Here is a 19,326-nt window from a genome sequence, read left to right as displayed (position 1 = left end):
TGTGTCCACTCAGAGAAGTTTCTTTACCCTTGACAGATGAGGAAACCCCTATGTGAAATGAGCAGTCACAGAGCAGAAGTAAACAAGTCTAGTGTTTATAAACTGTTCAGTATCCTGTTGTTCCATAAATAGTTATTACCCAGGAGATCAGATCTGTCTCAAGGAGAAGAAATGCCTGGGTACATGTGCTGACAAAAATCCCCAACAAGGAAAAAAAAACCAGAGAAATTTTGTGGTTTTCTTATTTTAGTCTACTTTGCTTAAACCAAGACCTGTAAGCATACTTTGCCTCCTTCAAACTCTGGACATCCTTTCTCAACTGTTCCAAGAACAGCAGGAACAAGTCAGTGACAGCAGACTGTGTGCTGGCCTGTTTAATCAGAGCCTTGGGACCAGCATCTTCCTCTGCAGATGCCTGAACTCCACAGACACTGTTTAAGAAATAAATCAAAAGCAAAAAGAGCTGGCCACCGCTGGCTCTAAGGAGTTGCTTGTTTTGCCACAGGTTCCACTAAGACTGTCTGGAGCCCTATGCTGTTACCCATCCATCAGGTTACACATTTACAAACAAACTACTCTTAAGGCATAAACAAAACTCCCAGAACAGATATATGCTATTCTTCTTATCCCTGATTCACTGCCTGGTGAAGCAGCTGGTGTGGCTTTGAACATCCCCGAGACCATTCCAAAGCTGGTGTTTTCTTTCCAAAATGGAGGCAGAGACTCTCCCACCCACCACAACAGCTGCTGTCCTGTGGACTTGCCCGTGGTGCAGGCCTTGCTTGTCCCTTTTTAGGTGAGTTAAAACTGTTCCACCTTTCCAGAAGCATTCATGGGAACTGTTTGTATTTAGAACAGCTCATCCATTCACTCATCTGCTCTCAGTGTAAACTGCCTGTAATAAAAAGAAAAGGGAAGAAAAAAGATCCAAGCCCAGAAATAAATAAACACTTCTGGTTCTAACAGAGCATCACCTTTCATTAAAGGCAGCAGAGACTGCTAACAGAGACAGGTCTAAAGTAAAATCAGATGAACACACCTTTTATTGTGGTTTTGTGCATTGACATATTTATATATTCTTCTGGTTTCACGTGCTCCAAAACCCCACAGAAGGTCATACATATTTTAATGTTTCATTCCTAGATAAATTAACTCATGTCTCAGGAATCTCTTTATCACACTGACATCACTTTCAGAAGTGCAATTCTACATTTATTCCTACGTTTGCCCTGGTATAAACACGAACCCAGGCTGGCATAGCTGATAAACAGATCAGAAACATGCCAAAATTGGTGCGACACAAATATCAATTTAGAAAGGGGAAACCACAGAAACCTCAAATCTTTTTTTCTTTTTTTTTTTTTTCCCAAAAACAGTACAAGATGTGTTATTTGAAACATACATAAACCTGAAGCTTACATCACTCATTTCAGCTTGAAAGAATAGCAAACCACCAAGGCAGATGCAACAACGATGTTCAGGAAAATCACAATGAAATACCTCTCAAGAAAAACTGTGTCCAGCTTTCTGGTTTACAACCTGGGCACTGGAACAAGCTACAGCCCTGACCTGCACACAGCAAGTTCCTGTGCAAGGAAATCAATGACTCAAAGGGCTTCAGGAGAAAAAGGACATGACCGCTCTTAAAAGTATGGCAGATTACACAAAAAAGGAAACTACTTTTCCTGAATGCAAAACTCTCCAGAATTTATCAAAATAGAAGCAGAATAAAATACCCACGGTGGTGAAATCTGCCAGCCCATTGCAGGCAGCTGCACTGCAGTGGGGGGCACTGCTCTTGCCCTGGTTTCCAGCACTACCTGTGTTTTGGGTTGGGTTGAACCAATGAGTAGGAGCCCTTGGGAAACTGCAGCAAACTTCACCAAGCTACTGTGATCCCTGACACTATTACAACACTTAGAGCATTGCTTCTATAGCATTTAGTAATTAATTTATGGATTTTATTTTGCTGTAGAGTTAGCTTGGAATTGTAGTAAAGAAAATAATTGCCAAAGGAGCTTATGCTGTTCTTGCTGCAGGGGAGTCAGAGTTCCTACAATGTTATCTGAACAATGTTCTCAAGTGACTTTTCACATTGCTACAAAGAGAATTTTTAATCTTTTCAGTTTTTACCTTCATTTGCCTAATGTAGAGTTGGAGGGTTCCCCAGACTGTTTCTAATTTGGTCTAATAATCTTGCATAAATTATCAGGCTTGCTTTTCATCCGTGTTCTTAGCCAATGTACACTGGCTCAGTGACAGCATTTGCGAGCACTGACACTCCTGAAATGTTTCAATAATAGAACAAAGTGAGCAGTAATAGAGGAGAGGGAAAGGAAGAGGAAAATTTCACTTGAAGTCTACCCAAAGATAGATTGATGAAAACCACCAGGAGGGAGTTCAGAAGGAGCAATTATCCACTTTTGAACACAATTCAGAAAACTTTGAGGAAGCTGCACACTTTTCTACTGGTGACATACAGAGCCTTGCAGATACCAGGGAACTTCTTGGGGCTCTGGGGAGATGATGGGTTGGACCAACAAAGATGAACCTTCAGAAAGCCAGAGTTTTAATCAAAAGAGAGATACCCAAAAACATTTTCTTATGGCAATGTGAGGAAGAGAAAAGAAGGTAAGCCTTGTATATCAAAACCACAATGATATCACAGCTTAACCTTGATGCTCACTGATATTTTTCATTTCTTGCATTCCATGCTCACTGATATTTTCAGTCACTCAAATGCATTTAGATCCTCAAGGAATCTCTGCTGCAAGATTTTTCCTGAAAGTCAAACATTCCTACTGGTATAGCTTTAAGAGCAGATGGGCCACAGCAACACACATGCACAATAAAATATGCTTATTTGATCGCATAAATCAAGTTTATTGTTTCTATTAAGACTGTACATGCTCATGTAAATATGGTTACTTATTTGTATGTTTGCAATGATGTCCCTTGTTTTCTTTTTTGTTTTGTTTTGTTACAGTTCACAATTTAGAAATAACTTTAGCATTCTGGAAAACAAAACAAAACCAAAAAAAAAGCAGAAACCCCCGCCCAAACACACCAAACCTGTCCTGTTCCCACCCTGGCATACAATGCAGTGTGCTCACACTAAAGTGAGAGCACATATGCTCTGCACCTTTTCCAAAGCCAGAAAGGCACATGCTCAGTGAAGTCCATGTGTATATTCCAGCTTTCATTTTACAGTCTCACTTAATTCACGAAAGTCACGAAGAAGAATCTGGAGACAAACTTTCCAGGCACAGAGCCTGCACATTACATGGATTCATATACTTTTATATTTTAAGAGAGGTTAAACATGAAAGATTTCAGCTCCAAAAATGGCTCTGAAACAGAATCTTCTGTCATGATCTGCACATGGGAACTGCATGTATTACTTTGCACATTTTTTTAAAGGCTAAAAAGTTGACATACATAGAGGGAACAACCTACATGAACTGAAGGTGAAACCATACCTCTACCTCCTGAGCAGCAGCTCCCCATACCTTAGTCCTTGTGCCCAGCCTGGCTTACAGAGTTTCTGCAGTGCCACCACCCTGGCTCCTCATTCTCAAGCTGCACCCTGGCAGGGTTTGTACAACGATATGGCCATTTCATAAACCGAACCAGTGCACTGGTCTGGGTCAAAAATAATCTTGCACAAAACGAGTAGATGGATGGGGTGGTGAAAACTCATGTTCGGGCATAAGGATTATTTTACCTACCCAGTTTATTGCAGTGTGTGCAGGCAGCCCAGGTAATGGAGCAGCACAAAGGGCAGCACGAACTCCTGAAGCAAACAGTGGGGATGCACACACAGAAACAGAGCCTTTTCTTTTTTCTTTTTTTTTTTTTTTACATCTACTCTTTCATTAGGCCACATCTACTTCAACCTGACTGCAGCAGCACGCACACCTTCAGAGGCTGCCAGGAGTGAAGAAATGAGCTGCTGCCACTGAATTTTGTTTTGAAGTACGAGCTCCAGCTGGTACTTCAGTGCCACAAGTTTCAGAGCTAGCAGTGAAGTTGTGTGTACAGTTTCATCTGCTGGTCTCTGGAATTATGTTCCCAATCACTGTTCTCTATGGAAAAAAAAAAAAAAAAAGAAAGCAGGGAAAAAAACAAAACTCAATTTCTCTGTCGCAGAGAAATTAGTTATTTGACCACACTCTACATGAAGCTTTGGTTGGTACCACTTCAGTACCAGAGGACTGCAACACTCTGAACGTGAGTTATCAAATGTTGCCTCCTAATCCCAGCCTCCTCCTGCAGACAAGGCAGGTGGAAAGGGACTGAAGCGGTTCGGGTTTTGTGAAGGGCAATCCAATTGCCCCAGTTATAAATAGCAACAAGAGCTCAGACAACAATCCTAGTTTGAACATTAAAAGCAAACATCCCCTAACAGACTGTGCTGTGTGTTCACTAAAGCCAGCCACGGCAAAAATATTTTGTGAGATAACATACTTATCACCTTTAGGCAGAAGTGTGAGAGATTTAGATCTCTCAAATGAGCCTGTGATAATAAAACAAACATAGGAATTATACCTGTTGCATACTCTAGGCCAATTCTGTCACTCAAAATCTACATTAATATATATTTAAAAAAAAATCATCCTCTTTGTAAGTGCCTCCAAATTATGTATAATGCCCACAACACTAACTGCAGAGGTGAAAAACCGGGAAAATCTTCACTCCAGAGCCAACAAGGGACAAAAAAGGCACCACTTCACAAAAGTCACAGGGAAAGAAAGATAGAGAAGTGCAAAACACTCCCTCTGACAGCAGCAACAGTGGAGCAGCAGCCGACCACATGGGAAGATGTGTTACTGCAAAAGCCATGGAGCTCTGCGTGGGGAGGTGCCACCAGGAATGATCTGAGGGGGTGTGTGTTTTGGCTTGCACCTTTGTTTAGCCTGGGATTTATAAGACGGGAGTAAGGAGGAGATAGGAGTGAGCAGCATCACACTCCAGTGCCCCTGGCACAAGCCAGGCATTTAACAGTCTGGAGCCTGGAGAAATGAGAAACCCCGACAGCTCAACTGATCAGGGCACCATCAGTTCCTCTTTCATCCATCCCTTCCCCTCCTGCAAGTCTTGAACTCCTTTAGCCAGAGTTAACCAAGGAACTGGGGGAAGCCAGGGGAAAATAACACCTGCACTGTACAGCACACCCCAGTAATGCAACAGCGATCCAGGATCTGAGGGGACACGTGATGAACACTCCAGGTCAGCGCTCCAAACACCCTTCTGGACACTGGCATGGACAAATTTCCTTCCAGAGCTCCAAACACAGCAGTTGCTGGGACAGCAAACGTTAACTGTGAGTTCTTTAACAATCTCTGCCATCACTGCACGCTGTTCCTGAATGCACAAGCACAGAACAAGAGACTTAAAGCAGGGACAGGGATTTGAGTGCTCCCCGTTCCCGGAACAGCAACAACCTCATTTTGAAGGAAAGCAGAAATACATTCTCACAGCAGTGTCTGGGACACAGGGACCCTGACTTCAGTGAAAACCTCAAGATGTGTCCACTCTTCACAGCTCAAATTAACGAAATGAACCACTTCAGTGTGTTTCAAAATGAGATGTACATTATACATATACTTAGAAGACATCCCCCCCACTATAAATAACTAATTCAGCATATATATATATCTACAATTTTATAAATCTTAAAAAATTAAGAGTTACCACCCACTGCACTTGAAGAGACCCCAGTCTATGCAGCAGATGGACAACACTACAGTCAGGCAATAGCTTTGAATTCCCATAGTGATCCTCAGTGGCACCTTAATTATCCAGCCTATTTCTTCAGTGAGCTCTCAAGAACCATGTGAAGCTGCCATCCTCTGCCTTCCTCTGCTCTCCTTAAATAGTTAATCACAAAGGAAGCAGCCTTCACCTGCACTGACAGCCTCTAAGCACTGAGCTCACGCCCTGTCACTTCAGTGCAAGCCCCTGCTGGGCATGGCAGTAATTCACGAGACACCAAGACAGTCAAACACAAATGAAGTCAGTTCTAAGCAGAGGGTTAAAGATTCTCCTTTTAAAATATTATTTTTCTGACTATCTAAATAACAAAGCAGAAATGTGTGGAATGGAAAGGTGCTCCGGCATCCTTATAATAAGAGGCGCAGCCTCCTGCAAGGAGATATGGAAATGAAAGTGGAAGTATTTGGGATCAGGGGACCAGGTTTTTAAATTATCCTGACCCCTATTAAAGCTCCAGTTCCATCCAAAGTCCCTACCCCCCATCTGCATGTAAGAATGTTGGGGTTTTTTTCTAAGGTATAAAAGCTGCATAAACTACACCTGCAAGACACCAATGGCAAAGAAATTTTTGCCAAGCCCTGATGTGAAGGAGACAAAGAGTTTACCCTGCACTCCCTAGAGAAAGGCCTTCTGGTGCTGTCCCACCTATACTCATCTAGCCTGTGGAAGTGAAGAAAGGCATGGGAGTCTATGACCTACAAAGTCAAGGGGGAACTAAATATCAGAAAAAAAAAAACAACCACAGAACAATGACTTGAGAGAAAGCCACTGAAATGTCTGTGGCTGGCACAAATCTGTCTCATGCATTCTCTGCTGATTCGAAAGCTTAAAAAATGTTGAGCTTTACGTACAAAGAAGCAATTCAGCATGAAAATATAAACCCAGAAGACTTTACAGGAGAGATTTTTATCCTCAGAGTGGAGAGCAGGCTGTGCTATTGAAAAATAAAAATATGACTGTGAAGAAAATATCAATTGCTAATCGATAGGAAGTCTGCAGCAGAACAATCAAACAAACCAAACTGATTTTGTTTCTGGAATTGACTTAAATAGGTTTGTGATTTTATATATGGGACTTTCTTAGCACCAATTGACTAGAAGGATGCTTACAATCATATCCTTGCTGCAAAAATAGTCTTACATATCTGAATCATAAACGTTAAATTCACTGTTTCGGTCACAACGCCAACAGGTTTGTTGTCTGCTGAACTTCCCATTTCTCCCTTGTTCTGAAATAGTCTCAGATTCTATTTCTTTAAATACTTCTTTGCCATGTTCTCCTACCAAACACAGATGCACAAGTCTGGAGGCTGCAGACATTCCCTCTCTAATTACCGCCTCCTCTAATTTTTAGTATTAGCTGCCAACTTACAAGAGCTTGTGGTTGGAAAATTTTGAGTAGCTGAACTGTCCCGGGCTGGCATGTCAGCCACAAACCGTGGGCAGAGCTCTCCTTTCTCATTTGATAAAGAATAGGGCATAGAAAGAACTGCACACAGGCAGCATCGTTTCCACAGCAAGGCCAGACATGCAGGAGACTGCAGTGTTACCACTGCAAACACAAGTTACTGCCTTCTACAAAAAGGTCAGAGCACGAGCTCCAGACTTGTAGGTGACCTCAGAACTACTAAAATAGTTTAATTCACTGAACATAGTAGTCTAATTCACTGACCTACTGATGCCATTTTACCAAAGACGCTTGTCATTTTCTTTGCACCATTCCAAACCCAGAAACCTTCCTTCAGGCACTTTTGAGTCATTATCTGCTCTTGGGGAGATTGGCAAGAGGGGTAGAATCCCATTGTCCTGGAGAGTGAAAAATGAGATAACTCCTCCATTTCCAGTGAGCAGCAGAGGCAGCCCAGCTGGCCAGCCCCACAGCGAGATGCAGGACTGAGATCACGCATCCATTTCTCGTCGTGGGCAGCCACTGTCGTGACTCAGATCACATCATGGTTTTTCTGAAGATATGTCACTCTGCTCTTATGGCATAATTATTAAAAAACACAGAAAACACACAACACAGGGAACAACAGGTTAGACCAGACATGCCCAGTACTCCATGTCTGTGCCCATTGGCCAATATTTCAGTAAAAAGCCCAAGAAACAGGGAATATATAAAGCTACACGTTGCCCTCAACATCCATTTAGGTTCCAGCCTCCAGTACCTTAGGACAGTTCCATGCCTGTTGCTGAATACTTACAGTCTATAGAACAAGTCAATCTCTTTCCCTCCCCCGCCACTATGGAACACATTTTCAAAAAAATGCAACCAGAAATAGCATGACATAGCACTTACCTTTCTTTATTTTAAACCTGGTGCACCATATTTGCATTTAATACCTTCAAATCTCACCAGACCATGTCACTCACTATGTTACACAGACCTGTGAATATCTTCTGCTTGCTCTACCTCAAACTGGAAAGTATGTCAATTCAGTCTTTCTGAGTTTGGAAATAAGATCCATGTTTTTGTTTCATCTTTATTACCACCATGCATTCCTAATTCCTCTAAATCTGTTTCAAAGTCAGTTGAAGAGAATTGGATGGGTTATTGAAGATGGAGGTGTTCACACAGTGTCACAACATATTCTTGGGCTTTCTGCATTTATCTCCTAATATGTCCACAGTCTTTTAACAGCTGCTGGTTGGTAAGTCCCAGAACAAAGTAATTCCAAGATCTCTTGCCCAATTTGCAAGGCATAATTAAGTCCATCATCAGGTATACACTGTCAGATCAATCTTCTCTACAAACCCTACCTTATATCTACCAGATCTTAATATGGCCTGCTATTTTCTTGCCCCATCAGTTACTGCTGCGAGATCCCTCTGACATTCCTCACAGTCAGCTTTTGATCTTACCACCTGGAAAAATGTGTCAGTGCTTTATTACTCATCCTCCTCTCCAGACAGTTTATGAGCACTTGGAACAGCAGAGATCCCAGCTCACTTTCTCCAGAAGGCTCCAGGGGTAACATCCCTGTACTGTACAATTTTTTTCCCATATACTATATATATATATTTCCCATATAGTTTCTAATCTTTACATAGTCACTACCTAATCACTGCAGGACTACACCAACTTAATTTTTCAAAAGTCTTTGAAACACCAAGTGTTTGGTTGTTTTTTGGTGGCTTTTTTTTTTTTTTTTTTTTGGGGGGGGAGTGTTTGCTCTGGGTTTTTTATGTGGGGTTTTTTGTCGAGAAGAAGAAATCCAGACATACTGCATTAGTTAAATCACCTTTATCAAATGTTTATCCAGTCATTCCAACAACACAAGCAGATTTACAGGGCAGGAATTCCTGCTGCAGAAGACAACTTGTCTCCTCTCTGTCATCACCTTTATTCCTGTGAATGAACACTAATTCTGTTCTTTCTTTATAGGTTCTAAGAGGAGCCTGATACACAAACCAGGCTCCCTAGTAGTTCCCAGTTTCCCAAATGCTCCACAGGCCCTTCTTGAAAAGCCCAGCACGTTCAACTGCCTTTCATTCTTGCATTCTAAGGCCAATTTAAGCAATGATTATACACAACCGTGTGTAACTCGGCAACTTCAACACCGAGTCCCTCACAAAGCGAGAACTTTTCCTAGCAGTTCTTTGTGCTGATTCGCTCCAAAACGTCAACCTTCTGTCAGTTTTCCCCAGCCTGTCCCCTGGAAATGAAGGCTCCTCATGGGAACTGCTCTGCAGTGAATAGCAATGCAAATAACTTCTCTGCTACAGCCTTACCTTCCCTTAGCTCACATGTAATATTATGAATATCTATCAGCTCATTGGGGTCTCTGATAGGCTTTCTGCTTTTGACAGTCAGACAAAAAGCTTTATTATTTTTTTTTAATGCCTTTATAAAGTTGTTCCTCAACATTTTTTTTGGCCTACCTCATTATGGTTTATATTTAACTTGCCAAAGTTAATGCTCTTTCCTATTCTCCTCATTTGGATACAGCTCCTGCTTCAGAAAGATGACTTATTTCTAAGAGTCTTGTTTACTTTACTGTTTAAGCAAGTCCTTGTTCATTTTTGTGGCTTTCCTTCCATCTCTTATTTCCCCTCCCTTCTCACACTTAACCATCAAAACTGGACACAGCATTCTAGAAGTCTTGGATTGCAGAGTTCTGTATTTTAATTTTAAGTCAGTGCTTCACACAAAATTTCTCAAGTTATTTGTGTTCACATGAATCTGAAATAGCATTTAAGCTACGATATTTTGTGGAGGTCACATGAAAATTTCTCTGTGTCTGTTTCCAAGACAGAGTTTTTTCTATCCTGAAGGTACAATCTGCATTTGTTCCTCACAGATGTCTTATTTCATATTGGATATATTAACATATATTTTGTTGGATTGTGGCCATTTAAATCAGGCTCTCCAACCCAGGATTTTTTCCAGGTAGGGTTATTTATGAAGGCATCAAGCATTGCTAGAATGAGAATTCATTGACTGAGGACCTCATCAAACAAACAAACAAACATTTAGTCTTTCCTTACCATCAGCCACATTTTGAGATTTCTCAGGGCATTGCTCCTTAATTCTTCTAGCACTTGCTTATGCTTGGTGAAGTTTGACCTCACATTTTTTACAGTAAGAAGCACTTACCAAGAAGTTACATCCTCTGAAAAACATTCACTCTATTTCAACTATTTCCATCCTATTTTCCCTATTTATATTTAAAATTGCACTAAAAAGTCAGGAACCTTAAAATGGGAAAACATTTATTCATTTTATTTATGCTTGAAATCGGTCAAACCAACTTTATCCAAATAATAAAAACACCCAACAAAAACACACATTTTACAGCAAAGGCCAAGCCTAAAAAATGTCAGCTGCAGAGATGATGGCTTCCTAATGATACAAGCAACCGAAAACAAAAGCCAGAATAAACCAAATAATGCAGCTCAAATTTTTAAATGAACTGGCAAGCTAATCTGGCTTTAAGAGTCTCTAATATGTCAAATTATGATACCTAGCTTGGTAATATTAACATTGCATCGTTCCTTGAGTACAGAAGAAGTTGCAAAAGAGAAAGAATTGTTAAGTGTAGCAGGAATTTTTTGCAGAACTACTGGTCAGCCATCTTTACACCAGTACCAGGTAAAATAATGAAATGTCCAACACTGAATTCAATTCACGGAAAATTCAAAGATGTCACAGGGAAAATGTCAACATTAGCAAGTTTTAGGGTCCAGGTTAGATAAGCAACCGAACATAAATACCCAGTGAGATGCTGTCTTTAGGACTATGAATGTGATTTTTCAATGTGTGAACAAGGAAACAACCACTTGCTTCTACTAGAGACAAGTTACTACCTCTTGGCATGGTATTAGTTCAGTGCAGTCAGAGAGTGGAAGAAGAGCATTAAACAGAAATCTGTAAGTAGTTGCTGAGGGAGAGAATAAATAACACTTCAGATTCTAGGAGGCAAAAAACCCTCTTAAAGCCAAAGTCTTTTCAAAATTAAAATAAGATTAATATTTTTATAATAATAAGTTTATCCCCTTCTATACTATTTACATTTAATATGTACACAAACACAGATTTAAAAGTACTTACCTTCAGCTCTAGTATTTATTTATATTCTAACCAGAGTTCCAAAATTCACGCAGAAGATAATACTGACAATTTTTTGTTTTCCTGATAATTGTTGATGGAGAACCTTAGCATTTTGTTTTGTTTTTAAGACCTGATTGCAGTATCTGCTGGTTACAAGGCAACGTCAGTTTTATTTTATTACTTTAAAGAGCTCCCTGATACCATGTTTGCCAACAAAAACAAAGACAGAAGATACCACCAGTTTCAGGCTTGGCTTGAAGGCCGCTTCCATATGTGCAAGTCATGGAAATTCCCTACTCTAAAGATATAAAACACGTCTTTTGGAAAAATGCCAGTTATGTTAAAAAGTCCACAACCTCTTTTGCCAAAGAGATCATTGCACCAGAGAATCTTTTTCACATGTATTAGAGGCTCGTGCAAAGGCCAAATAACCATTTGATCAAATTTTCCATTTGATGCACCAAACTGAAATCCTTGAGCCTTAAAAGAATAATGTTCCTGCCAGTCTATCTTCTGAACTGTCTTCCAGCAATTCTGCAAACTCCAGGCACCCGAGGGATGCCTTACCCTGTTCTCCCAAGAATTAAAAACAAAACAACAACAGCACACCACACTTCACTACTCCAGACAATTTAATCTCTCACTTCATGACCAAAGCTTCCTCACTGTTGCATCATCAGGTAGTAGCAGTGAGCTTGACCACACATCTGCATCACACACTGACAACATAATTTGTTCTGTTACTCATCACCCAGAGCTCCACTCTTTGAGCAAACTCCCAGTCAGACTGAAGTCAATTAAACCTTTACCACTCAAACTGCCCAGAATTTCAACACAGGTCTCCCCTTGCACCAATCCAGCGACTGAATAATGACAGTTTTGAAGACAAACTCTGCAGATGACCCACCTTGAAGGATGAGAAGTCATCAGGGGAAGAGGAGGGAAAAAAACCCCACAGTATTTACTCACTTTGGGAAGATGACAGTCATGAGCGCTGATGCATAGCCTGGCTTGCACACTCCCTCAGAGAAATTTGCATACTTCGATGCCAATTCTGGAGGCCTGTGGAAAAACAAGTAGGGAATTAGGACTCTCCTGGCTACGAACTGGCTTTTGCAATCATCCAAGTTATTTTTCTCCTTATAGCTTTGCTGAAAAACAGCTGCAGGGAGTAATAGCAAACACAGCCAATATTTATTTGTTGCGCTGCAGCATCACAGGAGAACAACAAACAAAGGAGAGGGGTAAAGATATCTGAAATACCACTAAATCACCGGTTTTGCTGAAAGATTTTTACACCTAGCAAGGTAAAGTTAATGGAAGAAAAATATCGATATATCATTCTAGACTTCAACCTTTAAAAAGGAAAAAATAACATAAATGGCACTTTGCCTTAGCTACTTTTCTAAGTTATGATCAAAGTTAAAATTATAGAAAAGTATTATTTAGAAAACTACTTAGAGGATACCTTTCAAGCATTTGAAACAAAACTCCAAACAGTACTGACAGGCTATCATCAAGGGATGAGTGCTTTCAGTATTTGGAAGAGATGACATTGCTGCTGCTTTGTTGTGTCTTAATTCAGCTTGGCTAGTGATTTTTGGGCCAAATTTAGAATCCTGTGGGGCTTTTTCATTCAGTTTTTGTACAGAAACAAGATTAGCAACTCAATAATAGGTATTTCAGTCCAGCACATACTTTTACCATAGAACTACTGAGTGATCTGGAAAAAAACATTTAATTTTATTTGTGTCCCTATTCACCACCTGCAACATTTTTACATTCATCCCTTCCGTGAAAACATTACAAGGGTTAATTCACTTGTGTTTCCCAAGTAACATCAGAGGCCTTAATGTCAGCCACAATATGAGAACTGTTAATATTCCTTCAAAGACAGAAAAATAGCATCTACAATTCCATGCTTGACATTCAGTGGAAGCTGCAAGTGTTAACTACTGCAAAGACTTGATCAATAGTACTGTATTTGCTACCCCATTCTGTCAGCAGTAGGCAAGTAATGAAAGGTTTTTTTCCTACAGGTCAACAGTAGGAGTCAAATGAAGATGACAGTACAGATGTGCAGAGCAGATACACAAAAATAAATTCTGAAGAGCCCACTGTTACCACAACCCTGTTCTTTTCCAGGCATCATCAATATCATTTATTGAGCATGGATTCAGAGAGTTTCAAAGTTCCACACTGGAATGACAGTAACTCCACGCTGAACTGGTAGCAACTCTTTTTCTTGTACTGGTCCTGCATCACCTCCCAGGAGGTCAGTAGCCAGTTCCAACTGGATGAACAACAGATGTACAGTTAATTTTACAACTAGCTGCATACAGTAAAAAATCTCCTACAGTTATTAAACTAGAGGAGAATTCTCTATATATACACAGAACCCCTTCACTACTTTATATATACATATATACAGAACCTCTATAGTTCTTAAAGAACAGGATCTATTTCAGCTGAATAAAAATCCAAACCTTTAACATCTGGAAGGAAAATAAACTAGAGAAAATAAAGTCACTGTAAGTATTTCATTTCTTAAGATTTTTCTGACAAAAAGCACCAGAAAAAGCTCAAGAACACGGATCCAATTCTAATTCTGCCACAGATATGCTGCATAGTTACAATCCAAACATGTAATATATTACTATCAAAATTCCTCATCTGTAGGATGACAGAACAATACATTTGGCCATTTATACTCTCAATTATTTACAACAAAGTTTAGATATCTCTAAATATATTATATAGACATGGAGAGAGAGAGATACAGGTGTAACATTATCTAGCACAACCCAAATTCGTGAGTCTGTGTTTCATAGGTGATATTATATTACATTTAGGTAATATTATAGTACATTTCTCTAAATGAGAGATGAGAAAGCATCTGAGATGTGAGCATCTAGAACTCTGAATCCCGAAGACTTGCACTTGAATGATTCGTGTTCTGACTCCAGTCAGGATTTCTTCAGGAAAAGGCACATCAAGGAAAGGCCTGTTGCTGACAAAACCGAGGGGGTTAGTGGTGATAAAATATATCCCCTTCTGACACAGTCAAAAGGGACAGCAGGATGGATCACAGCTTGTTGCAGCACTTCAGATATGAACAAATGTGGGAAATCTTTATCGAGCAACCTAAGTGTTGCTGGAATTTTATTGTTTAGGCAACATACAGAAACGCCTAACACCAAAACCTCCAAAAACAAGTAGAAAGCAACTGGGATTTATCTGTGGCCACCACGGTAGTGAGTCATTGCTGGCAAACTTGTGTAACTATTTCAACAGCAGGCCTGTCTCAAATGACCTCAGTGGTCACACAAAATATCTTGTGCCACAAACACAGGCATTTCTCCTCCTTTCTGATTTAATGGCGCTTTCATTATCAAATTAAAATGTCACTCAGATGCCCATGGTGGTGTTTCTGCAAAGGAATGGCAGGCTGGAACCCTCGTGCACGTGAGGCGCCCGGAATGCCAACCAATCGCATACTGATGGGGGAGCTGTCAGTGCAAACCCCACAGAGACACTCAGAGCTGCTAAAGCCCCAGGGCCGAGCTGTTAACATTTCTTGGATGTGAGGAAGTTCATGATCCAAAGTGCCAGAGGCAGAACAGTTCTCTAAGCCAACTGGAGCTGCCGCCTCTTATCACTCAATGTTTGCTCATCTCCTTTCCTGTAGCTGCATTTTGATTCAGCAGGCTACAGAAAACCAGAAAGGGGCACTCTGCATTTTAAATCCACCTGGGGACACACTCTATTTGTTCAATTTCTCTGAATTAGACACTGCACACTGTCATTGCCAGTGTGATCATAATGCTAAATCCCTATTAAGTGTAGCTCAGAGCAAATTTAGAGTAAGGCTGGGTACAGCTTTGCTGTTTACCATTCTGCTGCCACGTGAAGCTATCCAAGCTAACATCATTTTAGATACACACATTTGCTTTGTGGGTATTTTTTCTGCAAGATTCACAGATCTTGCAGAGTTCAGTCTTCCATAAATGAGGATGCAAAACATCCTGCATGAAGCATCCCACAGAGAACTGCACATCTTTCAAACAAATCCAACTTTGTAAAATCACACTGTGTTAGTAGGTACTTGTTCCTGAAATAAAAGAAGTGTACAGAACTGAGTCTACAAATAAGCATCACCTCTGCATTTGATGATGATGTACCTACTCCTCTGCCACATCTATTGCTGCCTCTTTGATGATGTTCCTTATTCCCCAAAAGGGAGATGAAGAGTAACTGAAAGCACATCCTGCAAAGGGCACCTGCCATGGTGCACAGGCCTCAGAAGAGCTTGTATTTGATTCTTGTTCTTATGCTGCTTACAGCACATGGGTCAAGAACTATGCACCAAAGCAAACAATATTATTTTTTTTAGTGCTTCAGAAGCCAGTAAATAGGTTCATCTCACTCGCCCTGTTACTGTGCCTGGACTCCAAAATGATCCCAAACGCACAAGGCTTTCATGCTAAGCCAGCCAGGACTATCATGGCTGCTATGGCAGAAGGGTGCAAATCTCCCTCCACATCTTCCAGGTCCAGGCACATCATTCCAGGTCTTGATTCTCATGCTGGGCTGGGGCAGTTAAAGAGCTAGTGGAGACAGCAGGAAGAATGTAATCAGATGACACTGTGGAGCCTTTAAATTTTGCTTAGATCTTGTGGAGGAAAAACCCAGTAAGATAAGAAATGTATCCAGAATAAATGAGCAAAACAAATCATAGTCAGTAACTGTAAACATCTGCAGCCTTTAAACAAGCGCCTGCATAAGGGTGAAGTTAAAGGGAAGTAATTGGCTTATTCCACTACAGAGAAAATGCACTCTCGCTTTATTTTCTGACTTTTCTCCTATGAGACCAGCACACATCCTGAATTCTTAAGATTTTCTGCCCTTCTCTAAACTGTGATGTGGACATCAATCTTAACAAAATTTCACAATTTGGATAAGTTGAAAATCCAGCTGCTTTCAGAGGATTTAGAAAAAGTAACAAGATTTTTCCTTCTGCTCGCATTTGGCAGATGTGTGGCTTCTTTTAATCTCAAATATGAAAACGTCACCGTGGTTAATTCCTTCATCATGTCTTGGTCAGGGACAGCATGTCATCCTCATAAGACTGGAATCTAAATCCATTTGAAGAAAGAAATTAGTAATACAACCCAGTGTTTAGACTATTAAAAAAAAATGGCCGCAACTAAGCTCGTGTAATTGAATATTACAAAATCTGCGTTAAGAGACAGATTTTGCTGCTTTGCCTTTCACGTGGAACCTAAATTGGGGACTGTAAATATTGAAAAACTTCATCTACTTGAGACCATCTTGTTTGAGGACTGATGTCTCTTGCTGTGACTCTTGCACACAAAACACGTGCACTTAAACAAGGAAAAGGAGTTCTTTGACAAGGTGCTCACCACGCTGATCCTTCACCTTGGGGTTTCTTTCTCTTTGGGTCAAAATAACGTGAGTCTTATGCCTACACAGCAACTCCACGAATTGTATGCCATGGTATGGGAAGAATGAATAGGAGATATGATGAGACATGCAATGAAAGGCATGTAAAACATCGTGAGGTATTATGGAGCAATAATGAAATAATATTATCAAGTAATTTGTCAGATCACTAAATCGAAGCAGTTGATGCTGAGACCCCGTATCTTCACTGTGTGAAATTCAGGGCATTTTATTTTAGGCAGGGGACCCTGGGTCAGATGCATCCACCACATACACTCATGGCTCAGTGTTGGCCAAAAGACAACTTTGTAGACTTCTGGAATAGAACTTTCAGTTCAGTTTCACCCAGATAAGCCCAAGGCTACCTATCAATCAGCATATGATAAGCAACAGTTATGGGATTTGCATCAAAATTGCAGGACTGCTCCAAAAAAGACACTGATGGAGACACAACCAGAGTGGCTGCAGTGTGTGTTTGTTTATATTTCAATTAATATCAAAGGGTTACAAATCTCTAAATAGGAATTGTTTTATATCTCACTTATAGCCTCATAAATAGACAGCTTCCAGTCTGATACTCTTTTTCATTATATTGTATAAGCTTGCAAAGCAACAAATTCCATTTGATGGGGAAAAACCCTGAAACAAAACCCATAAACCAGCCCTCCTTTCCTGCTCAACTGGCAAGGACTTTTAATAAATAGACAGGTGAGAAAGTAGGTGTTCCATCAGCTCTCCCCTTCACTACAGACTGCCAGCCTCATGGGAAATATGACCAGGCATGAGACCACACCTTCAGCAGGTTTGGGGATGCAGCTGCTCAGTCACTGCTCTTCAGTCTAAGGAAGAGACGTCATTTACAACAGGAGCAGCCTTCACCTGCAGGGCAAGTCAACCCCATGCACCAGGAACAGCAAGGGACTGAAAAAATCCATTTGGGCACATCTGACTTTGTAAGCAGAGTCATGATCATCACACATCACACATCTCCTTGAGTGGAAGACACCACAAACAGGAGATGAGCTGATGAACCCTCCCCCTGGTAAATGGTTGGAGTTCCACGTTCAACAGGAGTACAGTGTGGGTTAGGGAACTCCGAAACAGAAGTATAAGGAACTCCAATTACAGCTCCTAGAAGTAAGCAAACTTGGGTTCAAAGAATTACACAGCTTGAGCATTTGATATTTGTTATTTTTTTTAGTTCCAGCTGAGGAAAAAAACTAAACAAACAAAAGAAAGGAATGAGTAGATAGAAAGAACGGGAAAGGTAAAATGCTTACACTGAAGGAGACAGGAAATGCATCTATAACACTATAGCCAGCAAAATAGATGTAAATATTTTCAAATGTCACTCCAGTATGTAAGCAAATTCCCCGAGGAGGTTGTATGACCAAATACAAGGAAAGATGGTCCAAGTCCCTGTTGCTAAAATGACACGATGAATGCTAAATACGCCCAGTTCTGCCTCTCTACCAAGATTTGTGGCTCCTCCTGAAATTAATTTCTTAAGAGCAAAGATAATCAACACATACTTTCATTTATTTATTTGGACTACTCAAGAACAGCAGCTGAAGAAGATCAGATTATATTAAACCGGCCCAGGAAAACAAAATCTTAAAGACATTGCACCAAAACCCATGACCCACCTCCACAGCCCTGAATGAAGACTGAGGGAATTCAGGGTGGGCAGGGGGGCAAGGACACCTGCAGAGCACTAACCCTGCAATGCCATTCACCCTCTGAAATGCCATCTTTGCACAAACACACCGAAAAGGCTTCCATCCACAAAAAAGTCACGAGGATCCTGCTTCCTCACTGAGTTCTGTTCCTGGTCTTTGCAATAGTAGGAATTAGAATTAGACCACTAGGCAAAAGAAGATTAGTCTCAGCAGTGCTAAATACATAAACATCTTAGGAAATAACAGCTATAAGTGACTTCCCAGTCAGAGAGGACTATATCTTCTCTCTTACCATCTCTGTACCATCTCTTACAGTTCACAGGGACCAGCAATCCTGCGTGGAGCTTCTCAATCAACAGCCTTTTATCAACTCCTAAGAAAGTGCTGGGATCCTCACAGACAAAAGAGTCAGAAGTTTTCAAGGTAGACAGTTTTTGCCTGTTTCTTTTAAATAAATAAACAAACAAAATGCTGGGGTTATAAAACCATGTTCGAAGGATGAAGATTAAAAAAAAAAAATTCAGCAAAAGTCCATGGCACATTTTGTATGTGACCTCCTGCTACATACTCCTCCAAGATTGAGTAATATCCTTGATCTCCCGCTTTCCTTTGTTTTTTATAAACTTTCTCCTTTTTTAAAAAAATTCTGTTTCAGTTACATCTTACCTTTAAGACTAGTAGCACAGAGAAAAAGCAGAGTTGTGCTCAAAAAGACACAGATGAGGAGCAAAGACATGAGGAGCAAAGTCCATTTGTGAGCTTGTTTTCTTGTGTTTTTAAAGAAACATGAAAAGGAAAAAAACAACTGGCTAAAATACCAATTGTTAGACTAAACAAAAAACATGAAATACAGAATTTT

The 19,326-nt window shown here is 40.4% G+C and overlaps 1 protein-coding gene across 7 annotated transcripts in view; it reads right to left on the bottom strand.

Annotated features, from left to right (window-relative positions):
- ST3GAL3 (ST3 beta-galactoside alpha-2,3-sialyltransferase 3) overlaps positions 1-19,326 on the bottom strand; it is a 175,650-nt gene that overhangs the window by 94,797 nt on the left and 61,527 nt on the right. For all 7 annotated transcript variants that reach the window (XM_050306474.1, XM_050306477.1, XM_050306472.1 and 4 more), the window contains one exon: positions 12,295-12,387. In XM_050306474.1, coding sequence (XP_050162431.1) covers positions 12,295-12,387 — 93 coding nt within the window. The remainder of the gene's footprint in view (positions 1-12,294; positions 12,388-19,326) is intronic.

Source organism: Myiozetetes cayanensis, unplaced genomic scaffold (genome assembly GCF_022539395.1).
Source record: "Myiozetetes cayanensis isolate MyiCay16 unplaced genomic scaffold, myiCay2020 scf12, whole genome shotgun sequence".
NCBI lineage: Eukaryota > Metazoa > Chordata > Aves > Passeriformes > Tyrannidae > Myiozetetes > Myiozetetes cayanensis.
The sequence above is the reverse complement of the archived record's forward strand: the minus strand, read 5'-3'. Positions and strand labels throughout refer to the sequence as shown.